This window comes from Salmo salar, chromosome ssa22, assembly GCF_905237065.1.
Source record: "Salmo salar chromosome ssa22, Ssal_v3.1, whole genome shotgun sequence".
Classification (NCBI taxonomy): Eukaryota; Metazoa; Chordata; class Actinopteri; order Salmoniformes; family Salmonidae; genus Salmo; species Salmo salar.
This window is the reverse complement of record NC_059463.1, coordinates 6,198,663-6,221,147: the sequence shown is the minus strand read 5'-3', so window position 1 is coordinate 6,221,147 and position 22,485 is coordinate 6,198,663. Positions and strand designations below refer to the sequence as shown.

The 22,485-nt window shown below is 42.6% G+C and overlaps 1 protein-coding gene across 3 annotated transcripts in view; it reads left to right on the top strand.

Annotated features, from left to right (window-relative positions):
* ppp1r16b (protein phosphatase 1 regulatory subunit 16B) overlaps positions 1-22,485 on the top strand; it is a 107,249-nt gene that overhangs the window by 16,712 nt on the left and 68,052 nt on the right. Inside the window, 2 exon segments of one of the 3 annotated variants that reach the window (NM_001140992.1) lie at positions 15,343-15,443; positions 15,608-15,760. In NM_001140992.1, coding sequence (NP_001134464.1) covers positions 15,625-15,760 — 136 coding nt within the window. In that variant the 5' untranslated portion in view covers positions 15,343-15,443; positions 15,608-15,624. 3 annotated transcript variants of the gene reach the window in all.

Below are 22,485 nucleotides of genomic sequence, written 5' to 3'. Positions count from 1 at the left end.
TCACCCAACCCACAGAGCTTACATAGTCTTTCTTCTCTGACCTTAGAGAGAAGAAATATAGCCTGTCTCTGACTCTATTGCCAGGCTATGGTCACAGAGTTTGTACATTGGTAATCCTTTTTTGAATTCTTTGATTTTTCACTAGGTTGTTGTGCTAATTTGATATCTCTATTTACAATGAAGTTTGTAATTGAATTGAATTTGCCAATAAATCTATATTGGATATATATTTTTTGTTAATTGTGGTCGAATGGTTTAATTTCTCTCTTGTGCGCGTGCTGTCTCCCTCTCGTGCTCTCTCTCTCTCTCGATTTAAACGTGCCATTCGATTTCTCTATAGGCCATTGATATTGTTTGTTCTGTCGTTATTAGGCCCCTGGCTACCTTACGTTTTTAGGCTATTCAAACAACTTTTTGAGATGGAACTCTTGTCAGAAAGCATGCATAAAACGATGAGGGAGAGTTATGACTGGACATAGTTCAGTGCTTTGGTGGAATTCTCTGCTCTGTATATTGTACATTCCTCTCTTGCGTTAAGGGAAAGGGGATACCTAGTCAGTTGCACAACTGAAATGTCTTCCGCATTTAACCCAACCTCTGAATCATAGAGGTGCGGGGGGCTGCCTTAATCAACGTCCCCATCCTCTGCACCCTGAGAGCAGTTGTTGGTGGTTACAGTGAGGGGGGGAAAAAGTGTTTGATCCCCTGCTGATTTTGTACGTTTGCCCACTGACAAAGAAATGATCAGTCTATAATTTTAATGGTAGGTTTATTTGAACAGTGAGAGACAGAATAACAACAAAGTCCAGAAAAACGCATGTCAAAAATGTTATAAAATGATTTGCATTTTAATGAGGGAAATAAGTATTTGACCCTTCTGCAAAACATGACTTGGTACTTGGTGGCAAAACCCTTGTTGGCAATCACAGAGGTCAGACGTTTCTTGTAGTTGGCCACCAGGTTTGCACACATATCAGGAGGGATTTTGTCCCAGTCCTCTTTGCAGATCTTCTGCAAGTCATTAAGGTTTCGAGGCTGACGTTTGGCAACTCGAACCTTCAGCTCCCTCCACAGATTTTATATGGGATTAAGGTCTGGAGACTGGCTAGGCCACTCCAGGACCTTAATGTGCTTCTTCTTGAGCCACTCCTTTGTTGCCTTGGCCGTGTGTTTTGGGTCATTGTCATGCTGGAATACCCATCCACGACCCATTTCAATGCCCTGGCTGAGGGAAGGAGGTTCTCACCCAAGATTTGACGGTACATGGCCCCGTCCATCGTCCCTTTGATGCGGTGAAGTTGTCTTGTCCCCTTAAGCAGAAAAACACCCCCAAAGCATAATGTTTCCACCTCCATGTTTGACGGTGGGGATGGTGTTCTTGGTCATAGGCAGCATTCCTCCTCCTCCAAACACGGCGAGTTGAGTTGATGCCAAAGAGCTCCATTTTGGTCTCATCTGACCACAACACTTTCACCCAGTTGTCCTCTGAATCATTCAGATGTTCATTGGCAAACTTCAGACGGGCATGTATATGTGCTTTCTTGAGCAGGGGGACCTTGTGGGCGCTGCAGGATTTCAGTCCTTCACGGCGTAGTGTGTTACCAATTGTTTACTTGGTGATTATGGTCCCAGCTGCCTTGAGAACAAGATCGTCCCGTGTAGTTCTGGGCCGATTCCTTACCGTTCTCATTACCATTGCAACTCCACGAGGTGAGGCCGAGGGAGATTGACAGTTCTTTTGTTTCTTCCATTTGCGAATAATCTCACCAACTGTTGTCACCTTCTCACCAAGCTGCTTGGCGATGGTCTTGTAGCCCATTCCAGCCTTGTGTAGGTCTACAATCTTGTCCCTGACATCCTTGGAGAGCTCTTTGGTCTTGGCCATGGTGGAGAGTTTGGAATCTGATTGCTTCTGTGGACAGGTGTCTTTTTATACAGGTAACAAGCTGAGATTAGGAACACTTCCTTTAACCTTTCTGGGGTATATGGGACGCACACTATTCAACAGCCAGTGAAATAGCAGGGCGGCAAATTCAAAACAACAAATCTCAGAATTCAAATTTCTCAAACATACAACTATTATATCCCATTTTAAAGATACACTTCTTGTTAACCTCTCTAGGGTAGGTGGCACCAAATCGTCTCACCTACGTAACAGCCAGTGTAATCCCGTGGCGCGTTATTCAAAAACCTCAAATGCAAAAACTTCAATTTTTCAAACATATGACTATTTTACAGCTATTTAAAGACAAGACTCTCGTTAATCTAACCACACTGTCCGATTTCAAAAAGGCTTTACAACGAAAGCAAAACATTAGATTATGTCAGCAGAGTACCCAGCCAGAAATAATCAGACACCCATTTTTCAAGCTAGCATATAATGTCACATAAACCCAAACCACAGCTAAATGCAGCACTAACCTTTGATGATCTTCATCAGATGACAACCCTAGGACATTATGTTATACAATACATGCATGTTTTGTTCAATCAAGTTCATATTTATATCAAAAAACAGCTTTTTACATTAGCATGTGACTAGCATGTGACTAGCATTCCCACCAAACAGTGCCGGTGAATTTACTAAATTACTCACGATAAACGTTCACAAAAAGCATTATTTTAAGAATTATAGATACAGAACTCCTCTATGCACTCGATATGTCCGATTTTTAAAATAGCTTTTCGGTGAAAGCACATTTTGCAATATTCTCAGTAGATAGCCCGGCATCACAGGGCTAGCTATTTAGACACCCAGCAAGTTTAGCACTCACCAAAGTCAGATTTACTATAAGAAAAATGTTATTACCTTTGCTGTCTTCGTCAGAATGCACTCCCAGGACTTCTACTTCAATAACAAATGTTGGTTTGGTTCAAAATAATCCATAGTTATATCCAAACAGCGGCGTTTTGTTCGTGCGTTCAAGACACTATCCGAAAGGGTAAATAAGGGTGACGAGCATGGCGCAATTCGTGCCAAAAAAATTCTAAATATTCCATTACCGTACTTCGAAGCATGTCAACCGCTGTTTAAAATAAATTTTTATGCCATTTTTCTCATAAAAAAGCGATAATATTCCGACCGGGAATCTGCGTTTGGGTAAACAGACGAAAGAAAATAAAGCATGGGGTCGACTCGGGCACGCGCCTAAGCCCATAGTACTCTGATCGGCCACTTGCCAAACGCGATAATGTGTTTCAGCCAGAGGCTGCCTCTATCTTTCAGCTTTTTCCCGGGCTCTGAGAGCCTATGGGAGCCGTAGGAAGTGTCACGTTATTGCAAAGATCCTCAGTCTTCAATAAAAAGAGCCAAGATGAAACACAACTTGTCAGACAGGCCACTTCCTGCATGGAATCTTCTCAGGTTTTGGCCTGCCATATGAGTTCTGTTATACTCACAGACACCATTCAAACAGTTTTAGAAACTTTAGGGTATTTTCTATCCAAAATTATATGCATATTCTAGTTACTGGGCAGGAGTAGTAACCAGATTAAATCAGGTACGTTTTTTTATCCGGCCGTGTCAATACTGTCCCCTAGCCCTAACAGGTTAATCCAACCACATTGTCCGATTTCAAAAAGGCTTTACGGCGAAAGCATAACATTAGATTGTTAGGACAGAGCCGAGACAAGAAAAACCACAGTTATTTTCCAAGCAAGGAGAGGCATCACAAAAACCAGAAATACAGTTAAAATGAATCACTAACCTTTTGATCTTCATTCGATGGCACTCATAGGACTTCATGTTACACAATACATGTATGTTTTGCTCGATAAAGTTCATATTTATATCCAAAAAACCCATTTTTACATTGGCGTGTAATGTTCAGAAATGTTTTCGCTCCCAAAACCTCCGGTGAATGAGCACATCAATTTACAGAAATATTCATCATAAACGTTGATAAAATATTCAACAGTTATTCAAAGAATTATAGATACACTTCTCCTTTAGCCTCTCTTGGGCAGGTGGGAACGCTGTGACAGATTTCAAAAAAGCTTCACGGGGAAAGCACACTTTGCAATAATCTGAGTACTGCACTCAGAAAAATACACTAGGCAATACAGATACCTGCCATTTTGGAGTCATCTAAAATCATAAATAGCATTAGAAATATTCACTGACCTTTGATCTTCATCAGAAGGCACTTCCAGGAATCCCAGGTCCACAATAAATGTTGTTTTGTTCGATAAAGTCCATAATTTACTTCCAAATAAATCCTTGTTGTTAGCGCGTTCAGTTAGCTACTCCAAATGTAGGAAGCGCGTGGAAAATGTCACGACGAAAAGTAAAAAAAATTATATTTACATTCGTTCAAACATGTCAAACGTTGTATAGCATCCATCTTTAGGACCTTTTTCACTTAGAACTTCAGTAATATTCCAACCGGACGATTGCAATGTCTTGAAAAACATTTTGGAACACAGCTACCTCACGTGAAGGTGCGCCTATTAACGTCAGTACTTTCCTGAGTCAACAAATTCCAACTTCCTCTGTTCACTCTCTGTTCATCATAGACGCTTCAAACAACTTTCTAAAGACTGTTGACATCTAGTGGAAGCCTTAGGAAGTGCAAAATGAACCCTAAGTCACTGTGTTCGATAGGCAGTGACTTGAAAGGACTACAAGCACCAGAATTCCCACTTCCTGGATAGATCTTTCTCAGGTTTTTGCCTGCCATATGAGTTCTGTTATACTCACAGACATCATTCAAAAAGTTTTAGAAACTTCAGAGTTTTCTATCCAAATCTACAAATACTATGCATATTCTAGTTCCTGGGCCCGAGTAGTAGGCCATTTCATTTGGGTACGTTTTTCATCCGGCCGTGAAAATACTGCCCCCTACCCTAGAGGTTAATGCAGATTTCAAAAAAGCTTTATGGCGAAAGCAAATTTTGCAATAATCTGAGTACAGCGCTCAGATATCAAAACAAGCCATACAGATACACGCCATTTTGGAGTCAACAGAAATGACATAAATTACATTAAATGTTCACTTACCTTTTGATCTTCATCAGAATGCTCTCCCAGGAATCCCAGTTCCACAATAAATGTTTGTTTTGTTCGATAAAGTCCATTTATGTCCAAATACCTCCTTTTTGTTCGCGTGTTTAGTCCACTACTCCAAATGCAGGAAGCGCACGCAAAATGTCACGACGAAAAGTCCAAAAAAGTTATATTTACATTCGTAGAAACATATCAAACGATGTATAACATCAATCTTTAGGATGTTTTTATCATAACTCTTCAGTGATATTCCAACCGGACAATTCCAATGTCTTCCAAAAAGAAAAGGAACACAGCTAACTCTCACGTGAGTGCGCGCCACTGAACTCATGTCATTCTCTCAGTCATCTGACTCCAGGAGCTCTTATTCTCTCCCTAGTCACAGTAGAAGCATGAAACAACGTTCTAAAGACTGTTGACATCTAGTGGAAGCCTTAGGAAGTGCAAAATGAACCCTAAGTCACTGTATACTGGATAGGCAATCACTTGAAAAACTACAAACCTCAGATTTCCACACTTTCTGGTTGGATTTTTCTCAGGTTTTGCCTGCCATATGAGTTCTGTTATACTCACAGACATCATTCAAACAGTTTTAGAAACTTCAGTGTTTTCTATCCAAATCTACTAATAATATGCATATCCTACCTTCTGAGCCTGAGTAGCAGGCAGTTTACTACGGGCACGACTTTCATCCGGACGTTAAAATACTGCCCCATACCCTAGAGAAGTTAAGAGTGTGCTCCTAATCTCAGTTCGTTACCTGTATAAAAGACACCTGGGAGCCAGACATCTTTCTGATTGAGAGGGGGTCAAATACTTATTTCCCTCATTAAAATGCAAATCATTTTATAACATTTTTGACATGTGTTTTTCTGGATTTTTTTGTTATTCTGTCTGTCACTGTTCAAATAAACCTACCATCAAAATTATAGACTGATCATTTCTTTGTCAGTGGGCAAACGTACAAAATCAGCAGGGGATCGAATACTTTTTTCCCTCACTGTAACTGGCTTGCTCAAGGGCAGAATGGAAGATTCCCCCCCCCCCACTTGTGGCTCGGGGATTCGATCCAGAAACCTTTCAGTTACTGGCCCAACACTCTTAACCGCTAGGCTACCTGACGCTAAATGTCCGCACCATCGACAAGGGCAGCACTTACGTTTTGCCCCATCTCATTTTGTTACACAATCAATTCATGCTTCAGGGCGGAATGTAATTATCGCTTTACTTAACTCGGTGGAAATTTGATGTGCACCAGATTCGTTCATGTACAAATGAACTGACCAAATTGTTTGGGCAAAGTCTAAAAAGTTTATGTAACTGTTACTGAGAATGTCATTGTAGTTAAACTGGTCTGTGCTTAGCTCACTGTTCTTTAACGACTGCTACCTTAAGAACTGGCAGAGAAGCTCATGGATGAGCAAGAACCAGATGGTAGCACAAAGCTCCCTACTGAAATCTTCACTACACATTTTTGTTTTATTGGAAATAGAACTTGAGTGTTAAATTAGTAGTTAGGATGAATGCAACTCAAAGAGCTAGAACTTACACAATTTACTTTTACATTTTAGCCCTTTAGTCAACACTTACCAGAGCGACTTACAGTTCTTAAGATAGCTTTATGGGACAACCACATATCACAGTCATAGCAAGTACATTTTTCCTCAGTGAAGTAGCTTCCAGCAAAGTCGGCTAGTAAGGGGTCAAAATTGATTCATTTTGGAGGTAGAGTACTTGTCCAAATTTTTATTTAACTAAGCAAGTCAGTTACTGTAAGAACACATTCTTAATTATAATGACAGCCTACCCCGGCCAAACCCGGACGATGCTGGGCCAATTGTGCGCTGCCCTATGGGACTCCCAATCATGGCTGGATGTGATTCAGCCTGGATTCGAACCAGGGACTGTAGTGACGCCTCTTGTATTGAGATGCAGTGCCTTAGACCGCTGTGCCACTCGGGAGCCCCTAATTGAGTTGAAACATGATTACCTGAATACATTTGATCAATCTGACAATCATTTGTAATTATTATTTCAATAGTGTTTCAAGAACACAATTAAGTAGATCTGTATTTATCATTTAATGTAAAAAAAGAAGCTGTTTCCATTAGGTGTCCAGAATTGAATGAAGTAGATCCAAATACAAACATCGTCGATTAGACGATACTATCGTAATATTTCCCAACCCTAGCGCGTGTGTACCTGCCACTGAAAACAGCGGTTGTCACTCTCTTTCCCCCTGCCTCTGACAGATATATATATATATATATTTTGAACAAGGAAAGAGAGGAGGAGAAAGAGGGAGAGAGAACCCTTGCAGCTCTTGACTGGAACTATTTATAATACAATGCTGTGCCCCCTCACTGCACAGCTGGCAGTGGCAGTGGCACCAGCTCTACCCATAAGCGAGTCTGCAGTTTCCCCTCCGCTGTTGCCCAAGAAAAACCCTATGATTGATGGGGTCGGGACCCATAGCCCCTCCCACTTTCTTATTTTTGCAATTGCCTCTCAGTGCAGTGTAGGAGCTGACTGAGTAATACACCCAAAAAGTAGACCTGACTGCCCATAAACTTAGACTAAAGAAAGTTGCACAGTCACAAAATAACTTGGATTAATATTTGGGGTGAAAATGTCTTTGTATTTTTTTTTCTTAACTCCACTATGTGATGATAGAAGCATGTTTTTAAACCGTGTCTCAGCCATGTCCTGGTGCATCTCTCTCAGCTCTTGTGCAGTCAAATCGTATTTGTCCAAATCATGTCCTCTCATCCATTTAGGTTTATTGATCTCTGTCAGGTGGAAACATGGAGAGTGACAGCGGGCGGGGGGGGGTGTGTGTCAGTCAATCTGTGTGATATAGGATGATCGGATGGCCATCCCATGGGCTACGTGAAAATAGGATGGCCATGGGCCGGGCATGCGCTACTGATCTGTGTGATTTAATAAGATGGCCAGGATGTGGATGTGGCAGAGAGAAGGTGATGACTGGGATCCAGCCAGGGCCGTGCAGTGGGCAGATGCTCAAAATGAAAAAAAGGGTACCTGCCGGCATAATAATTCATATCTTGAAATTCATAACATACGAACTGCCTCTGTAGAGAATTAAAAAAAAATTAAGCATAAGCCTATGCGTTTCTGCAACGACACTCACTCGTCACAAATTGTAAGCAAGCTTGTCACAGTGCTTCCTAAAGACATGATTAACATCCGAAAAAGAGAGCAGGCTGTCAGCTGGTAATTGATGTTGATTGTAAATCTGCTAGCTATCAATTTCTTTTTACCAATTTCTTTAATGCTCTTATAATCATGTCATTATTTAATATTCATCTTCTAACTGATGATATGATGGCTGGCTAGTAGCTCGTGTGGATATTTTAGTGTATGGTGTTCAGCTAGAGTCTAGACTACCTGTGTTAATGCAGTCGGGTCAGTTTGTTTTAGATGCAACCTCTCCTCTGTCCTTAGTCAAAAAAAGAAACATCCCTTTTTCAGGACCCTGTCTTTCAAAGATAATTCGTAAAAATATAAACTACTTCACAGATCTTCACTGTAAAGGGTTTAAACTCTGTTTCCAATGCTTGTTCAATGAACCATAAACAATGAATGAACATGCACCTGTGGAACGGTCGTTAAGACACTAACAGCTTACAGACAGTAGGCAATTAAGGTCACAGTTATGAAAACTTAGGACACTAAAGAGGCCTTTCTACGTACCAAAATAAAGATCCCCAGGGTCCCTGCTCCTCTGCGTGAATGTGCCTTAGGCATGCAGACTGCAGATGTGGCCAGGCAATCAATTGCAATGTCTGTACTGTGAGATGCCTAAGACAGCGCTACAGGGAGACAGGACGGACAGCTGATTGTCCTCGTAGTGGCAGACCCCGTAACAACACCTGCACAGGATCGGTACATCCGAACATCACACCTGCTGGACAGGTACAGGATGGCAACAACCACTGCCCGAGTTACACAGGAACGCACAATCCCTTCATCAGTGTTCCGACTGTCTGCAATAGGCTGAGAGAGGCTGGACTGGGGGCTTGTAGACCTGTTGTAAGGCAGGTCCTCACCAGACATCACCGGCAACAATGTCGCCTATGGGCACAAACCCACCGTCGCTGGACCAGACAGGACTGGCAAAAAGTGCTCTTCACTTACGAGTCGTGGTTTTGTCTCAGCAGGGGTGATGGTCAGAGTCGCGTTTATTGTCAAAGGAATGAGCGTTACACCGAGGCCTGTACTCTGGAGCGGGATTGATTAGGAGGAGGGGGGGGGTGTCCATCATGGTCTGGGGCGGTGTGTCACAGCATCATCGGACTGAGCTTGTTGTCATTGCCTGCAATCTCAACTCTGTGCGTTACAGGGAAGACATCCTCCTCCCTCATGTGGTACCCTTCCTGCAGGCTCATCCTGACTTGACCCTCCAGCATGACAATGCCACCAGCCATACTGCTCGTTCTGTGTGTGATTTCCTGCAAGACAGGAATGTCAGTGTTCTGCCATGGCCAGCGACGAGCCCAGATCTCAATCCCATTGAGCACGTCTGGGACCTGTTTGATCGGAAGGTGAGGGCTCGGGCCATTCCCCCCAGAAATGTCCGGGAACTTGCAGGTGCCTTGGTGGAAGAGTGGGGTAACTTCTCACGGCAAGAACTGGCAAATCTGGTGCAGTCCATGAGGAGATGCACTGCAGTACATAATGCAGCTGGTGGCCACACCAGATACTGACTGTTACTTTTGATTTTGCCCCCCCCTTTGTTCAGGGACACACTATTCAATTTCTGTTAGTCACATGTCTGTGGAACTTGTTCAGTATGTCTGTTGTTGAATATTGTTATGTTCATACAAATATTTACACATGTTAAATGTCCTGAACGTAAACGCAGTTGACAGTGAGAGGACGTTTCTTTTTTTTGCTGAGTTTACCATCACTCAAAAAGGCACTTGGTGAGTGGGAAGGCAACGATCTAGTGCTTTGGAGCAGCAGTCACCTTTTGGTAACATGATACCCTCTCCCGTCTGTGTTTCCTAACCTCCCATTCACAAGGGGGTGATAGCAGCTTTCTTTTGTTTACTCATTTGTGGTGAAAGTAAGGAAGAGTCACCGTCGTCTTCCCTTGCGAGGAGTAGCTAGCTGGCTTTAGTTTGGCTAAAAACGTAGCAAGCTAGCTCGCCTTTTTTAGGTTCCCACATCTGCATGTGCAATAATTAGATTTATACTTGCATATAATATGCCCTGGCCAATATTCTTATACTTGCCTATGTAAGCTATAGCATTATCTCAATTTGATATGCTACTTCCGTGTATTTGCTCCCATATCAGCTAAAAAATAGAATGTCGTCATATCACTGAGGAAAAACACCTTTATCGTTTCACGTAGTTAATGTTTCTCAACAAAATACCTTGTGTGGGGATTCTAAGGCTACAATGTTTGGTTTATTGTTTAAATAGTTGCTGAGATTATATTTGGTTATGAATGCAGAAATGGTACTTTGATGCGTAGCCTGTGTATCGGATCAAGGAACCAAGCGGCGCAGCTTCCATTGCCCGCACAACACTGCCCCCACGGCATCCCGATGAACTCTCCATACAGTCACAGATTTGGAGCTGCGCAAAAATCTGTTGCGAGCGACGTAGGCAGGACTACGTTTTACAAGGAGCCGCCCATTGTGTGACGTGAACTGACATTCGCGTACTTTGTAGAGTCTGTCGACCGCCTAACAGCGATATTAGAGAGGAGGACAGACAGCAGGTTGTTGGACCACTACATGTGCTGCTCAGTACAGTAGGAGTGGACTTGTACTAGCCTAGCAGTGGTGATCCGTAAGAGTGGACCACAATGACACTGCATGACAGAAAAACTGGCAGTAGAGTGTCCAGAGAGCCCAGTTTGTAATATTTTGACTATAATATTTGAAAGCGTCTCTCTTTTGAATATGAGATGAAACGGATTAATTAAATAATCAGCTTCTCTTGTGAGCCAATTCTGGTAACGCTGAAATCTGCTGCCTTATTGATCTTATCTGTTCTGGCTTTAAATCTGTGATTGACTGGACCGTCCTTACCAATGACCGGGTAAGCCCAAACGGTCCTCTGTTTGAGATCAGAATTCTGGGTTATGAGTTTAAAACTCTCCGGAACCATTTCTCTGATGTTTGTAGAATGTGCACACACAATCACTATAGGGCAAGGAGAAACAGAAGGGTGTATGACTGGCAGCAGCTGTTGGCTAAAGTACAGCAGGTTTCTGTGTGTCTGTATACAGTGTGTGTGTGAATCACTGTAGGTAATGTGATTACTCTCCCTGTGATTTGATCAGAGGCAGGCCCTCATCCCCTGTGTTGACGCTATTTAGCGTTCAGACTGAGCAGAACAAACAGTGGACATTTTGTTATTCGTCACACAGCATGAGAGACGCTAATTCACTTTACTGCCCGCTTCGCCTGCTAATACCTCCAGCCGACATTACAAGACATGTTTCAGGCCTTGTTAACATCCTTAGAGGAAACTCACAGCTGTGTGTGTGTGTGTGTGTGTGTGTGTGTGTGTGTGTGTGTGTGTTACTGCGTTATTATGCATCTACATGATTTTTCCCCTGTGGTAGAACAGTTAACCACTTGAGGGGAAATCGGTTGAACAGCCCAGTTGAGAGAACACACACACACACACACACACACACACACACACACACACACACACACACACACACACACACACACACACAGCTGTGTCTTACTATACTTGTGAGGACTTTTTGGGGACCAATAATTGATTCTCATTTAAAAATCCCATTTTCCCTAACCTCAACTCCTAACCCTAAAATAACCTTTTTTTTTTTACAAGTCTCTGAATTTTCCGTTGGTTTACTATTCTTGTGAGGACTTCTGGTCCTCACAAGTATAGTAAAACATGTCCACACTCAACCCCAGGAGTCTCCTGAGCCAGATCCATTGGGACTTTCGTCTGTGCCTTTTTAAAATCTAGAAATCTAGCACAGGTTAACCTGCGTCAGTGCATTTCTATTTCCCAGTTTGGCGTCTTGGTTAAATCACTGAATACCTTCTATTCCGTTTCTCCCTCATCACTTAAAGAAAAACTGTGAGTTGGATTTTAAAGGTCGGCACAAAGACAACACCACCACTCGAGTTCAGGCTTTATCATTGGATGGTTATTGAAAAGTGATTGACAAGCCAAGACATGGAACCATGTCCGACTGTTTGTTTATTATCTTCCGAAATGGTTGGTAATTTAAGCTTGAACAGTTATCCACACTCATAACTCGTATTGTGTAGACTTGTAGCATTGGCAGCACATTTGATTAGTGCCAAGGCAGCAACTCTCTAACTAGCATCATGACTGTAGTATTTGTTTTGTGGAGGATATTGTGAGGCAGGAGACGAGACAGACTACAAACAGTGCACATACCTCTGACACAGTTATGCCTACACATAGCTACTGTACTGTATGACACTGTTACACGTGGCTATGACATTTTGACGGAAAATAGGGTCGTAGATACCGAGAGGTCTCGTGTTCGGTGGGACCATGTTTCTGCTAGTCCCCGTTGTCTGCGGGTTTCAGGTTTGGCCCATCGTGCGTTTGCTGCCGAACAGTTGACGGGGCCTCCTACAGGTGATTTGTGTTTGCTTGCTATGTTTCACCTTATCTCCACTGACCTCTATCTGGCAAAGCACAGTCGTCGGATTTGAGAAAGGATGGGTTGGAGGAATTACACTTGCCTGCTTTTAGAGAATGCGCGCGCGCGTACACTATGCTTTCTCTCTCTGAAGTTTGTTGCTACTGGCCTTGCACACGCAAGATGACAGAGAAAGAATTGGGTTACAGCCGTCTTCCTGTCCGTGTTGTGAGAGGGCTAGGTTGGTTACGCGGGTTTCAGCCGAGGAAGTGTTCTGTGCCGTAGCGGCTTGAAAGGGGGCTGTTTTCTAGATGGAAACTCACGTCAAACCAACTGCCTAATAGATCTGTGACCTGGACTGTGGAAAATATGAGCCTCTTCATTTACAGATTCGGGTTTGGCCTCTGAGAGATGATACTAACTAGATGAATCCCCAGTGGGAAACTGATGCTCGTATTGATCATAAACCGTGTGTGGTACAGCAGGGCCAAGTATAACCAGCATGAGGAATGGTTGCTAGGGGAATAACCTCCAGCTGAGCACTGTTCCTCTAAAAGAGGGTATGGCAGCACTCGAATTTCCTAAAGACTTCAAGGAGAGAGTGTTTTGGAGAGTGCACGTCACGTGCGGTATGAGTACGACTGAAATGACTTGGAGCGTTTATTTTTTTAAAGCTTTTGACTAGTCCTGTCGACTTCATGCTTCTGTTTTCAACGTTTTAAAGTCTGACCCTGTAGAGCTCTGAAAGAGCCAGGCTTTAATTGGCTTTTTCTTAATAAAAGCCTCCCTGTTTGCACTGCGCTCCTGTCCCTTGTGCCTTTTACCTTTTTGAGTCATTGCTTATGCCTGACCACCTAGACAGTGTAGACCCCTTGCACTGTCACACCATGGCTAGTGGTTGGAGGATGTCCAAGTCCGTGCCTCGGTATGATTTCCCATACAGATATTGTATAGCCTTTGAGGATAGGTAGTCTATCCGATGATGATGGAGTTTTGGCCACGTGGGCCATGTTGATATTATAGCAGCCAGTCTCTCATGACAGACTGTTAATCGAGTATTCGTGGCCAGTGCATGCAAGATTGGGTTCGGAGTTGAATTGGCAGTCACAACCATCCACCTGACTGATAGTGTGTTGTGGGTGAACAGTCAGTGAGTGAGTGAGAGACATACTGTGGATGAGTAGGGTTCAGGCCAGGATGTGGTTACTGGAGTCTATTGAATGTACTGAGGCTGACATCTGACAGTCGTCTGGTTTCAACGGCATACCAGATAAATGAACAACGGTTAGGGTATGATTTTGCTCACAAATGGAAAGTTCAGACAAAATTGCATTGAACAGAGGAAACAATAAACAAATTCCCCCATCTTTTAATGAATTGAGGCACATCTATTCTCTGTTATGCGCCAGCTGCTTTAGACACATCACTTATTGGTTTGTTGTTGAGAGCTTGCAGCAGCTGGAAGTCTGAGGCTGGTTATTAGTAAGTCTACTTATCACAGAGCTGGTTACTACAAAACCAAAGGGCTTCTGGGTATTTCCATCAAAAAGGACCCATGAGTACCAACAATGTTAAGTTCATAGGAGCATATCAAATTGGGTGTCAAATGAAAGACATTTTTCAACCAATCTCCATCTTTAAAAATTAGGCGTAAGTAAAGGCTTTGCTTTCTAGAGAAATGGATGGAAAAGAGGTATTTTAGAAAACATCTACCAGAAAGTCTTAAGGTATCAGAAATGCATCAAAGCACAATGTCGACGTAAAGACTCTGTCCAACGAATATCAACACTTTATATATTTAGTTTGAGAAATAATTTTCCTTCTGTATGTTTGAAAACATTGCCTTGTAATTCCGTTACTAAAACCCCACATATCATCAATATATTTTCTCATTTCTCCCCCGTGTGAGGAAGGATAGTGCAAGTTCACAGACCTAACAAGAAACGGTAGACCTCAATTCATTATAGGGATTTTTACTGATATCAATTTTGTTTATGAAATTTAAAACTCGTAATTCTGTTACCTAAATGAACAGAATTAACAAAAAAATCTGAGACGGAATTACTGCAACTGAATTGGCAAATCATAATTCACCAACCACAGTTGGGTCATCTGCTACTGTTGTCAAACCAAGAGTGTTAAAACAGTAATTCAATAACCAAAGTAGATATTTTGAAACTCAAGATGCCATGTCATAGCTGACACCCCATTCTTTCTTTAGATACTTAAGAGTTTTTGGAAAACGTGGTCGCGTAAAAACCTGACGAAGATTTTATTTGCATTATTTCTGGATGTTTTGGTACTGTTTTATATACAGTAAGAAGAAATTGTTGGGTACTGTCTAGCGAGTGTGCACTACAGTAGGATGTAACAGATTACCGTTGGGGGAAGGATGCTCAAATCAAAGGAAACAAGATAAGACGGGCATTAAGCCTGCTGAAACAACAAGGAATAGCGACGTCGTTGTGGCATTTACTAAGCTACAAGTACTACTGTATACTGTTAAAAGTATTTTCTTAAGCCCAGACATTCTACAGCTGTAATTTGAAAAGTGGCTAGTATACATGTACTTCCACAATGTATTTTTAGCCTCCGGGGTTCATATTCTTGGAAAGGTCTCTTAGTTCCAAGTTCATAGGTTACGGAGCTCAAGAAAGCATTCTCTTTTCTACTAATGTCATCTCTCTCTTTGTCTCCCCAGCAGGTGGTCTAGTCACAACTGTCCTGGTGGTGAGGATGATGATGATGATGATGATGGGAGTTGGCTACTACAGCCGAAGGTGCAGCCCACGACACTAGTACCAGTCTCCAACCCCTGGTCCCCCTTTGAGCCCTGGTCCCACCTGTCCCCACCATGGCCAACCACCTGGAGCTTCTGAATGAGCTGCAGCAGCTAGATAAGGTGCCTAGCCTGGAGCGACTAAGGGCAGCCCAGAAGCGCCGCACGCAGCAGCTGAAGAGATGGGCAGTCTATGAGAAGGAGATGCAGAACAAGAAGCGCAAGGCGGACAAGAGGAGGAACACCAATCATGCCGCAGCCATGGAGGCTAAGCGACATGTGTCGTTTGCAGCTAATGTGGCGCTATTAGAGGCCTCGGCACGGAACGACCCTGACGAAGGTAGGAGGAAAGGACACACACACAAGCACGTACACACAAGCACGTACACCCAAGCACGTACACGCATACAGATCATTTCACCATCAGAGCACCCCAAACAGTAATGAAAAAGACGGGGGTCAAGGAGAAACCATTAGTTATGTCCTGGTGGGTTGATGTAGTAAAAAGTGGTATTTGGATTATATTGTATTTTTCCTTCTACAGTAACTCTAAAAAGTGCTTATTCCAGTCCAACCAAATCATACCAGGCTCTATCATTAGATTATAATAAATGTCGTTATTAAACTACAGATGAAACCCAGCCGGTATGATGCTGCTACATTTTCATTTATTTCATGAGTAATACTGCCCAGTTGTTCAGAAAGTGTTGATGACTTTCTGTAACTAACCGATTCCATCCAAAATGGCACCCTATTTCCTGTATAGTGCATTACATTTGACCAGTCTGCCTTTTAGGTGTAGCTACAGATTCTACCAAACTGGTGCTGCTGTTCTGTCAATAAACTATGGTGACATGAAAGCATATAGGCTACCTGTTGAATGTTCTGTAGCTTTATAATAAATAACTGCCTTCTGTGTCTTCAAATTTGATTTTTTTTTTGTCAACCTTCAGTTGGCATTAAAACGGCTTGAGGCATTTTCTATATTTCGGACTGTGGAGGAGGAAAATTTGTGTTTTTTACTCATGTATGCAGCGTGCTGCACATTAGCATGAATGATTTCAGTCATGCATATATATTCACATTAGTGTTCTAGCTGTGATACATTTAGAATGTAGAGGCATTGGAACACATGGGATATTTCTGTTCTGGAATGTTTTGCTAGATTGTATACAGTGCCTTCGCAAAGTATTCGGACCCACTTGCCTTTTTTCACATTTTGTTACATTACTGCCTTATTCTGAAATTGATTAAAATATTTTTTTCACCAATCTACACACAATACCGCATAATGACAAAGCAAAAACAGGTTTACACATTTTTGCTAATTTATAAAAATAATGGAAATACATTTGCGTAAGTATTCAGACCATTTACTCAATACTTTGTTGAAGAACCTTTGGCAGCGATTACAGCATCGACTCTTCTTGGGTATGACACTACAAGCTTGGCCCACCTGTATTTGGGGAGTTTCTCCCATTTTTCTCTGCAGATCCTCTCAAGCTCTGTCAGGTTAGATGGGGCACGTTGCAGCACAGCTATTTTCTGGTCTCTCCTGAGATGTTCGATCGGGTTCAAGTCCAGGCTCTGGCTGGTCCATTCAAGGACGTTCAGAGACTTGTCCTGAAGCCACTCCTGCGTTGTCTTGGTTGTGTGCTTAGGGTCATTGTTCTGTTGGAAGGTGAACCTTCTCCCCAGTCAGAGGTCCTGAGCGCTCTGGAGCAGGTTTTCATCAAGGAGCTCTCGGCACTTTTCTCTGCTCATCTTTCCCTCGAGCCTTACTAGTCTCCCAGTCCCTGACGCTGAAAAATATCCCCACCGCATGATGCTGCCACCACCATGCTTCACCGTAGGGATGGTGCCAGGTTTCCTCCAGATGTGACGCTTGACATTCAGTCTAAAGAGTTCAATATTGGTTTCATCAGACCAGAGACTCTTGTTTCTCTGGTCTCATGGCAAACTCCAAGCGGGCTGTCATGTGCCTTTTACTGAGGAGTGGCTTCTGTCTGGACGCTCTACCATAAAGGCCTGATTGGTGGAGTGCTGCTGAGATTGTTGTCTTCCTGGAAGGTTCTCCCATCTCTACAGAGGAACTTTAGAGGTCTGTCAGAGTGACCATCAGATTCTTGGTCACCTCCCTGACCAAGGCCCCTCTCCCCCGAATGCTCAGTTTGGCCGGGCGGCCAGCTCTAGGAATAGTCTTGATGGTTCCTAACGTCTTCCGTTTAAGAGTGATGGAGGCCACTGGATTCTTGGGGACCTTCAATGCTGCAGATTTTTTTTTGGTACCCTTCCCCAGATCTGTTCCTTGACACAATCCTGTCTCGGCGCTCTACGGACAATTCCTTTGACCTCATGGCTTGGTTTTTGCTCTGACATGCACTGTCAGCTGTGGGACCTTTTTATATAGACAGGTGTTTGCCTTTCCAAATTATATCCAATCAATTTAATTTACAACAGGTGGGCTCCAATCAAGTTGTAGAAACATCTCAAGGATGATCAATGGAAACAGGATGCACCTGAGATCAATTTTGAGTCTCATAGCAAAAGGGCTGAGAAGTTATGTAAATAGGTATTTCTGTTTTTGTCATTATGGGGTATTGTGGGTAGATTGCTAAGGATAATACAAATTAAAAAATAATCTGTTTTAGAATAAGGCTGTAACATAACAAAATGTGGGGGAAAAAATCAAGGGGTATGAATACTTTCCGAAAGGCACTGTATATTCCAAATCAAGATAAATAAAAAACTGTATTTGTAGGTGATTGTGTTGATTTGGATAGAGGTCAGGACAAATACATTATATAATCTTTTTTAATGTATGGTTTTATTCCGGATTAAAGCAGTACACTTTTCAGTTTTCCACAAATGGAGAACTGGATAGTTTCTAGAACTGGAATTAAAGCATTTTGATTCATTGTTGTTTATAATCCACAACTTGTGAGGTGAGTGGGTTGCTTGCCAGGCCACCACTTGTGTCCCTTCTAGTCTTGTACACAAATAAACAAACTCACAACAGTTATACATCGATGTCATTTTAAGTATGATTACAGTTGAGCTGGACTTCTTCTGAGCAGATCCAGATTGCCTGTGGGCTGAGCTGTTGTGTGTGTGGTGTGTTGTATTGCAGTGCTGTGGTGTGGTGTGGTGTACTATAAAAATCTAAAATGTTGATTGCAATACCTGTCATTGTAATGGAAAAAGTCCTTTTAAATATTAGTGCTGCTTTAACATAATGTAGAAACCGATCTCCTATTGAGATGCACTGAAAATTGTACACGGTCTAAGAGCGTGTGTGGTGACAACATGCAAGACATTTCTCATTCATTCATTGCTGTGATCATTGATCTCCTGAAAAAGCTATCCCTTTTCCTTTGTTTCTGTTTACAAGGTGTAAAACAAATGCAGCCCGCAAGTAATTTTAGAACGGCCCGCGACATGGTTTATGAATGTAAAATGCGCCTCCCCCAAACCCGTGAAGAGAAGAAAAAAAAATAGTACACTTTTTGCAGGTAATAATGGGTCAGATCTTTTTGAACTGTTTGGGTTAGAAAGTTTTCACTTTTATTAATGGTGCAAGCGTGACGTTAACAAATCTGTGCTCGGGAACTGATGGTACAGCGAAGCCTTATCATTACAACAATTTTTTTTTTTTTAAAGATTGTGTGTGTTGGTTGACTAGAGTGTAAACGGCGTACAGTGTGTGTGGCGTGACAGAGTGAGACCCAGTCAATCAGTCTCTGTGGCAGCTGGCTAACTGAGGATTGTCGGGTTCTCTTAATCTGGGCTCAGTCCCTCTGCTCTTAAACTGCCACTCACTGACAGGGAGGGAGAGCGAGAGCAAGCAGGGGGTTGTAGGTAAAAAGAGAGGGGGGGGGTAGAGGGGCAGGGAGAAGGAGAGTAAGCGAAGTTGCTAATAAAGTTTTAAAAAATCCCCCATAATGAGGAATCACTTACACTGCTTTCTCAGAAAATAAATGGGACTTGAGGGTGTCTACCTAGTGCTTAGCCTAGCTATAGAGTGCAGAGAGCTAGAGGGCCTGGCCAGTAGCCACAGAGCCTACATAGCCTAGCTACAGTAATGAGATGATATTCTCTGTGTGTTTCCACCACAGCATCATCCCATTTACCCTGTAGTCAGTCAGTCACACTCACTAATGTGAACATACAGTACTGTTGTGTGTGTGTGTGTGTGTTCTCGTATAATGAAGTAAAACACAACTCTTTTTACGTATGTGTGCAGACGGTCCTCTTTTCTACTACTTATCCATGGGTTGCCATGGCGCTTCCTATGTCCGTTACAGTTCAGACCAGAACCATCCTTGTCAAGGTTACACGTTGTACTAACTCAGTCCCTATTGAAGCTGCAGATGATGTGCTTCCTGTCTGTTGACCATTACACTCCAAGCAATGGTCATGAGAGCTGAGGCCCTGAGACCTTGTCTAGCTCCCAGTGATACTACGTGAAGGCTGTGAAATTGCTCTGAACCTGCTAAGTCTGGGACTGATGACTGTTCTGTGTTGACATTGGGAGGGACTGATTTAGCTTTTTTGATGTAGCCCTGTCACATGAGGCTGTAAAGAGACATGTTGATGGAAATTAGGCAGGAGATGAAAAAGACGTGGCTATCAAAGATACGGTATATCCACATTTTAACATCGCCCTGAAAATCCTGAGATGAATATTGTGGAGGAAAAGCTCCAGCCAGCTATTTTAACTTTTTGTCTCATCTCTGTGGTTCCCTTCTCCTCTGCTGCCATCCACAAGCTCACATGGCGTTGACAACACCCCTGCACTAAGCACAGCTCTGTTTACATCTAACTAGCAGTGTGTAAAAAGCCTCTAAGTGATGTTTAAAAAGACCTTCTGGATCCCAGATCCATTTGGACACTGTGACTTTGCTCGGTTGGTTCACCACCTCTGCTCTCCATGTCTCTCATATCACCATCATTACATTGCAACAGAGGAGGACCTCTAAAGTGAAGTATGTGAAAACAGGCAAAGCTCTTTTTGGGAGGTATTTTGCAGGGATGCAAACTAGTCACCTTTTTTGATGAAATTCGCCATTTTGAATCCAAAATAGGGAACCTACGTGATTCGTGTAGATCTGATGAGAAAAGTTTGCATTTGGTCACTACTGGCTGAAAGCGAACAAGTCATGCACATTTGGAGCAATACTGGCCATATCCAAGGCTCGAGCCTGGGCTCAGCCAATCGTTCACATAACAGAATGCAGCATGCGACTGAATAGACAGACATCTTGGGAGTTACAGCATCAGCATGTGCTCTGGAAAGACAGCGAAGAGTGGAAAGGCAGTTTGCCAGTTACATGCTGACTAGACCGGGCACACATGTTGATTTTTGTCCACCCACACCAGACGCGATCAGGACACGCACGTTGAAATGCCAAAACAAACTCTGAAGCAACTATATTAACATAGGGACAGGTCAAAAAACATTTAAACATTTATGGTAATTTAGCTAGCTAGCTTGCTGTTGCTAGCTAATTTGTCCTGGGATATAAACATTGGGTTGTTATTTAACCTGAAATGGACAAGGTCCTCTACTCCGACAATTAATCCACAGAAAAAGGGTAAACTGAGTTTGTTTTTAGTAATCTCTTCTCCTTCAGGCTTCTTCTTCGGACTTTATTTGGCGGTTGATAACGAACTTTAAGGTGCATTCCCACCACCAACTGGACTGGAGTGTGGACCTCAGTTTTTACATTTCCATTTTAGTCATTTAGCAGACGCTCTTATCCAGAGCGACTTACAGTAGTGAATGCATACATTTGATATATTTTTTTTTGTACTGGCCCCCCGTGGGAATCGAACCCACAACCCTGGCGTTGCACACACCATGCTGGCGTTGCAAACACCATGCTCTACCAACTGAGCCACAGGGAAGGCAGTTCATCTTTCAATTACCCACGTGGGTATATGCTCCTAAAAAAACTATGAGATAGGAAAAGCGGGACTTGCAGCGCGTCAAGCATCACATATAGAACCAAGTTATATTTTAGCTCCTGGCTACGCAGGCGCACGCTAGCAGTGTGGGTGCAATGATTGAATAACATGTATCTGTACATTTATTTTGCAACGCGAGCGGTGTGGTCAGTATGTTTCAGCAGCGCTTCCCCCTGAATGACCACAGAGGTAGGTGAGAAGCCTAGAGACGGAGGTTATGAAGCGTACTTCATGAGCTGTAACCGATAAACAACTGGCATTTGGAAAGTTTGAGGTGAAGGAGCAAGTGTGGTGGAACAAATATTGTTAGCATTGTTAAGTTTCTGGCTAGCTGGATCGAATTGTCCATTAGCTAGCCAGAGAAATGTTGAGCAACATTAGCTAACTTAGCTGATCAAATAATTGAGTTGATGGTGTGAATATTAGCTGGTTAACAAAGTCAGACGTTAGCTCGAGGAACCAATTAGCTGTATAGTATTAACTGGTATACGACGACTTCCCGTTCCTCAAGCTATAACATTAGTTGCTCACTGGACCCTGGAAATCTGTGTGAAATATTCACTAGTTCGTTTGTTTTGTTAGCTATCTATCTATGAACTAATGTTTTCTGTCTGTGGTTAATTTTCAGGATGAGAGAATTAGGGGGAAATGAGGCGTTGCTTGTTAAACAAGTGGATTCAGGGATCAAGTGTAGTTGGAGCTGGACCTGGCTTAAGCTGGATGCCACTATAGAGGTAAAAGGAACACCACATACTTTCTCACTTTTTCAATACAGTGGATAAAAAGGGCTATGTCGGGTTTACTCTGCCTGAAATGGATCAATCAATTTTGCCAACAAAGTGTCTCATGCTCTGCTGGCACATTGTACAATTTTGCCTGTGTACATCTGTTCTACAATGTAATAACGCGCAGTGTAGCCCAAAGATATTGCTTTTGTTGTGTTGAAAAAAATGTACTCAGGTTATTTTTGTACACATGTAGCCTTGTGCACTTGATCGACGTCTACTATTATCGTAGCCACTATAATAGAGCAAAAATACAATGCCTGTTTGTTTCATTCTATTTCTACTTTAAAATGTTTTTCTACTTTAAGTGCAA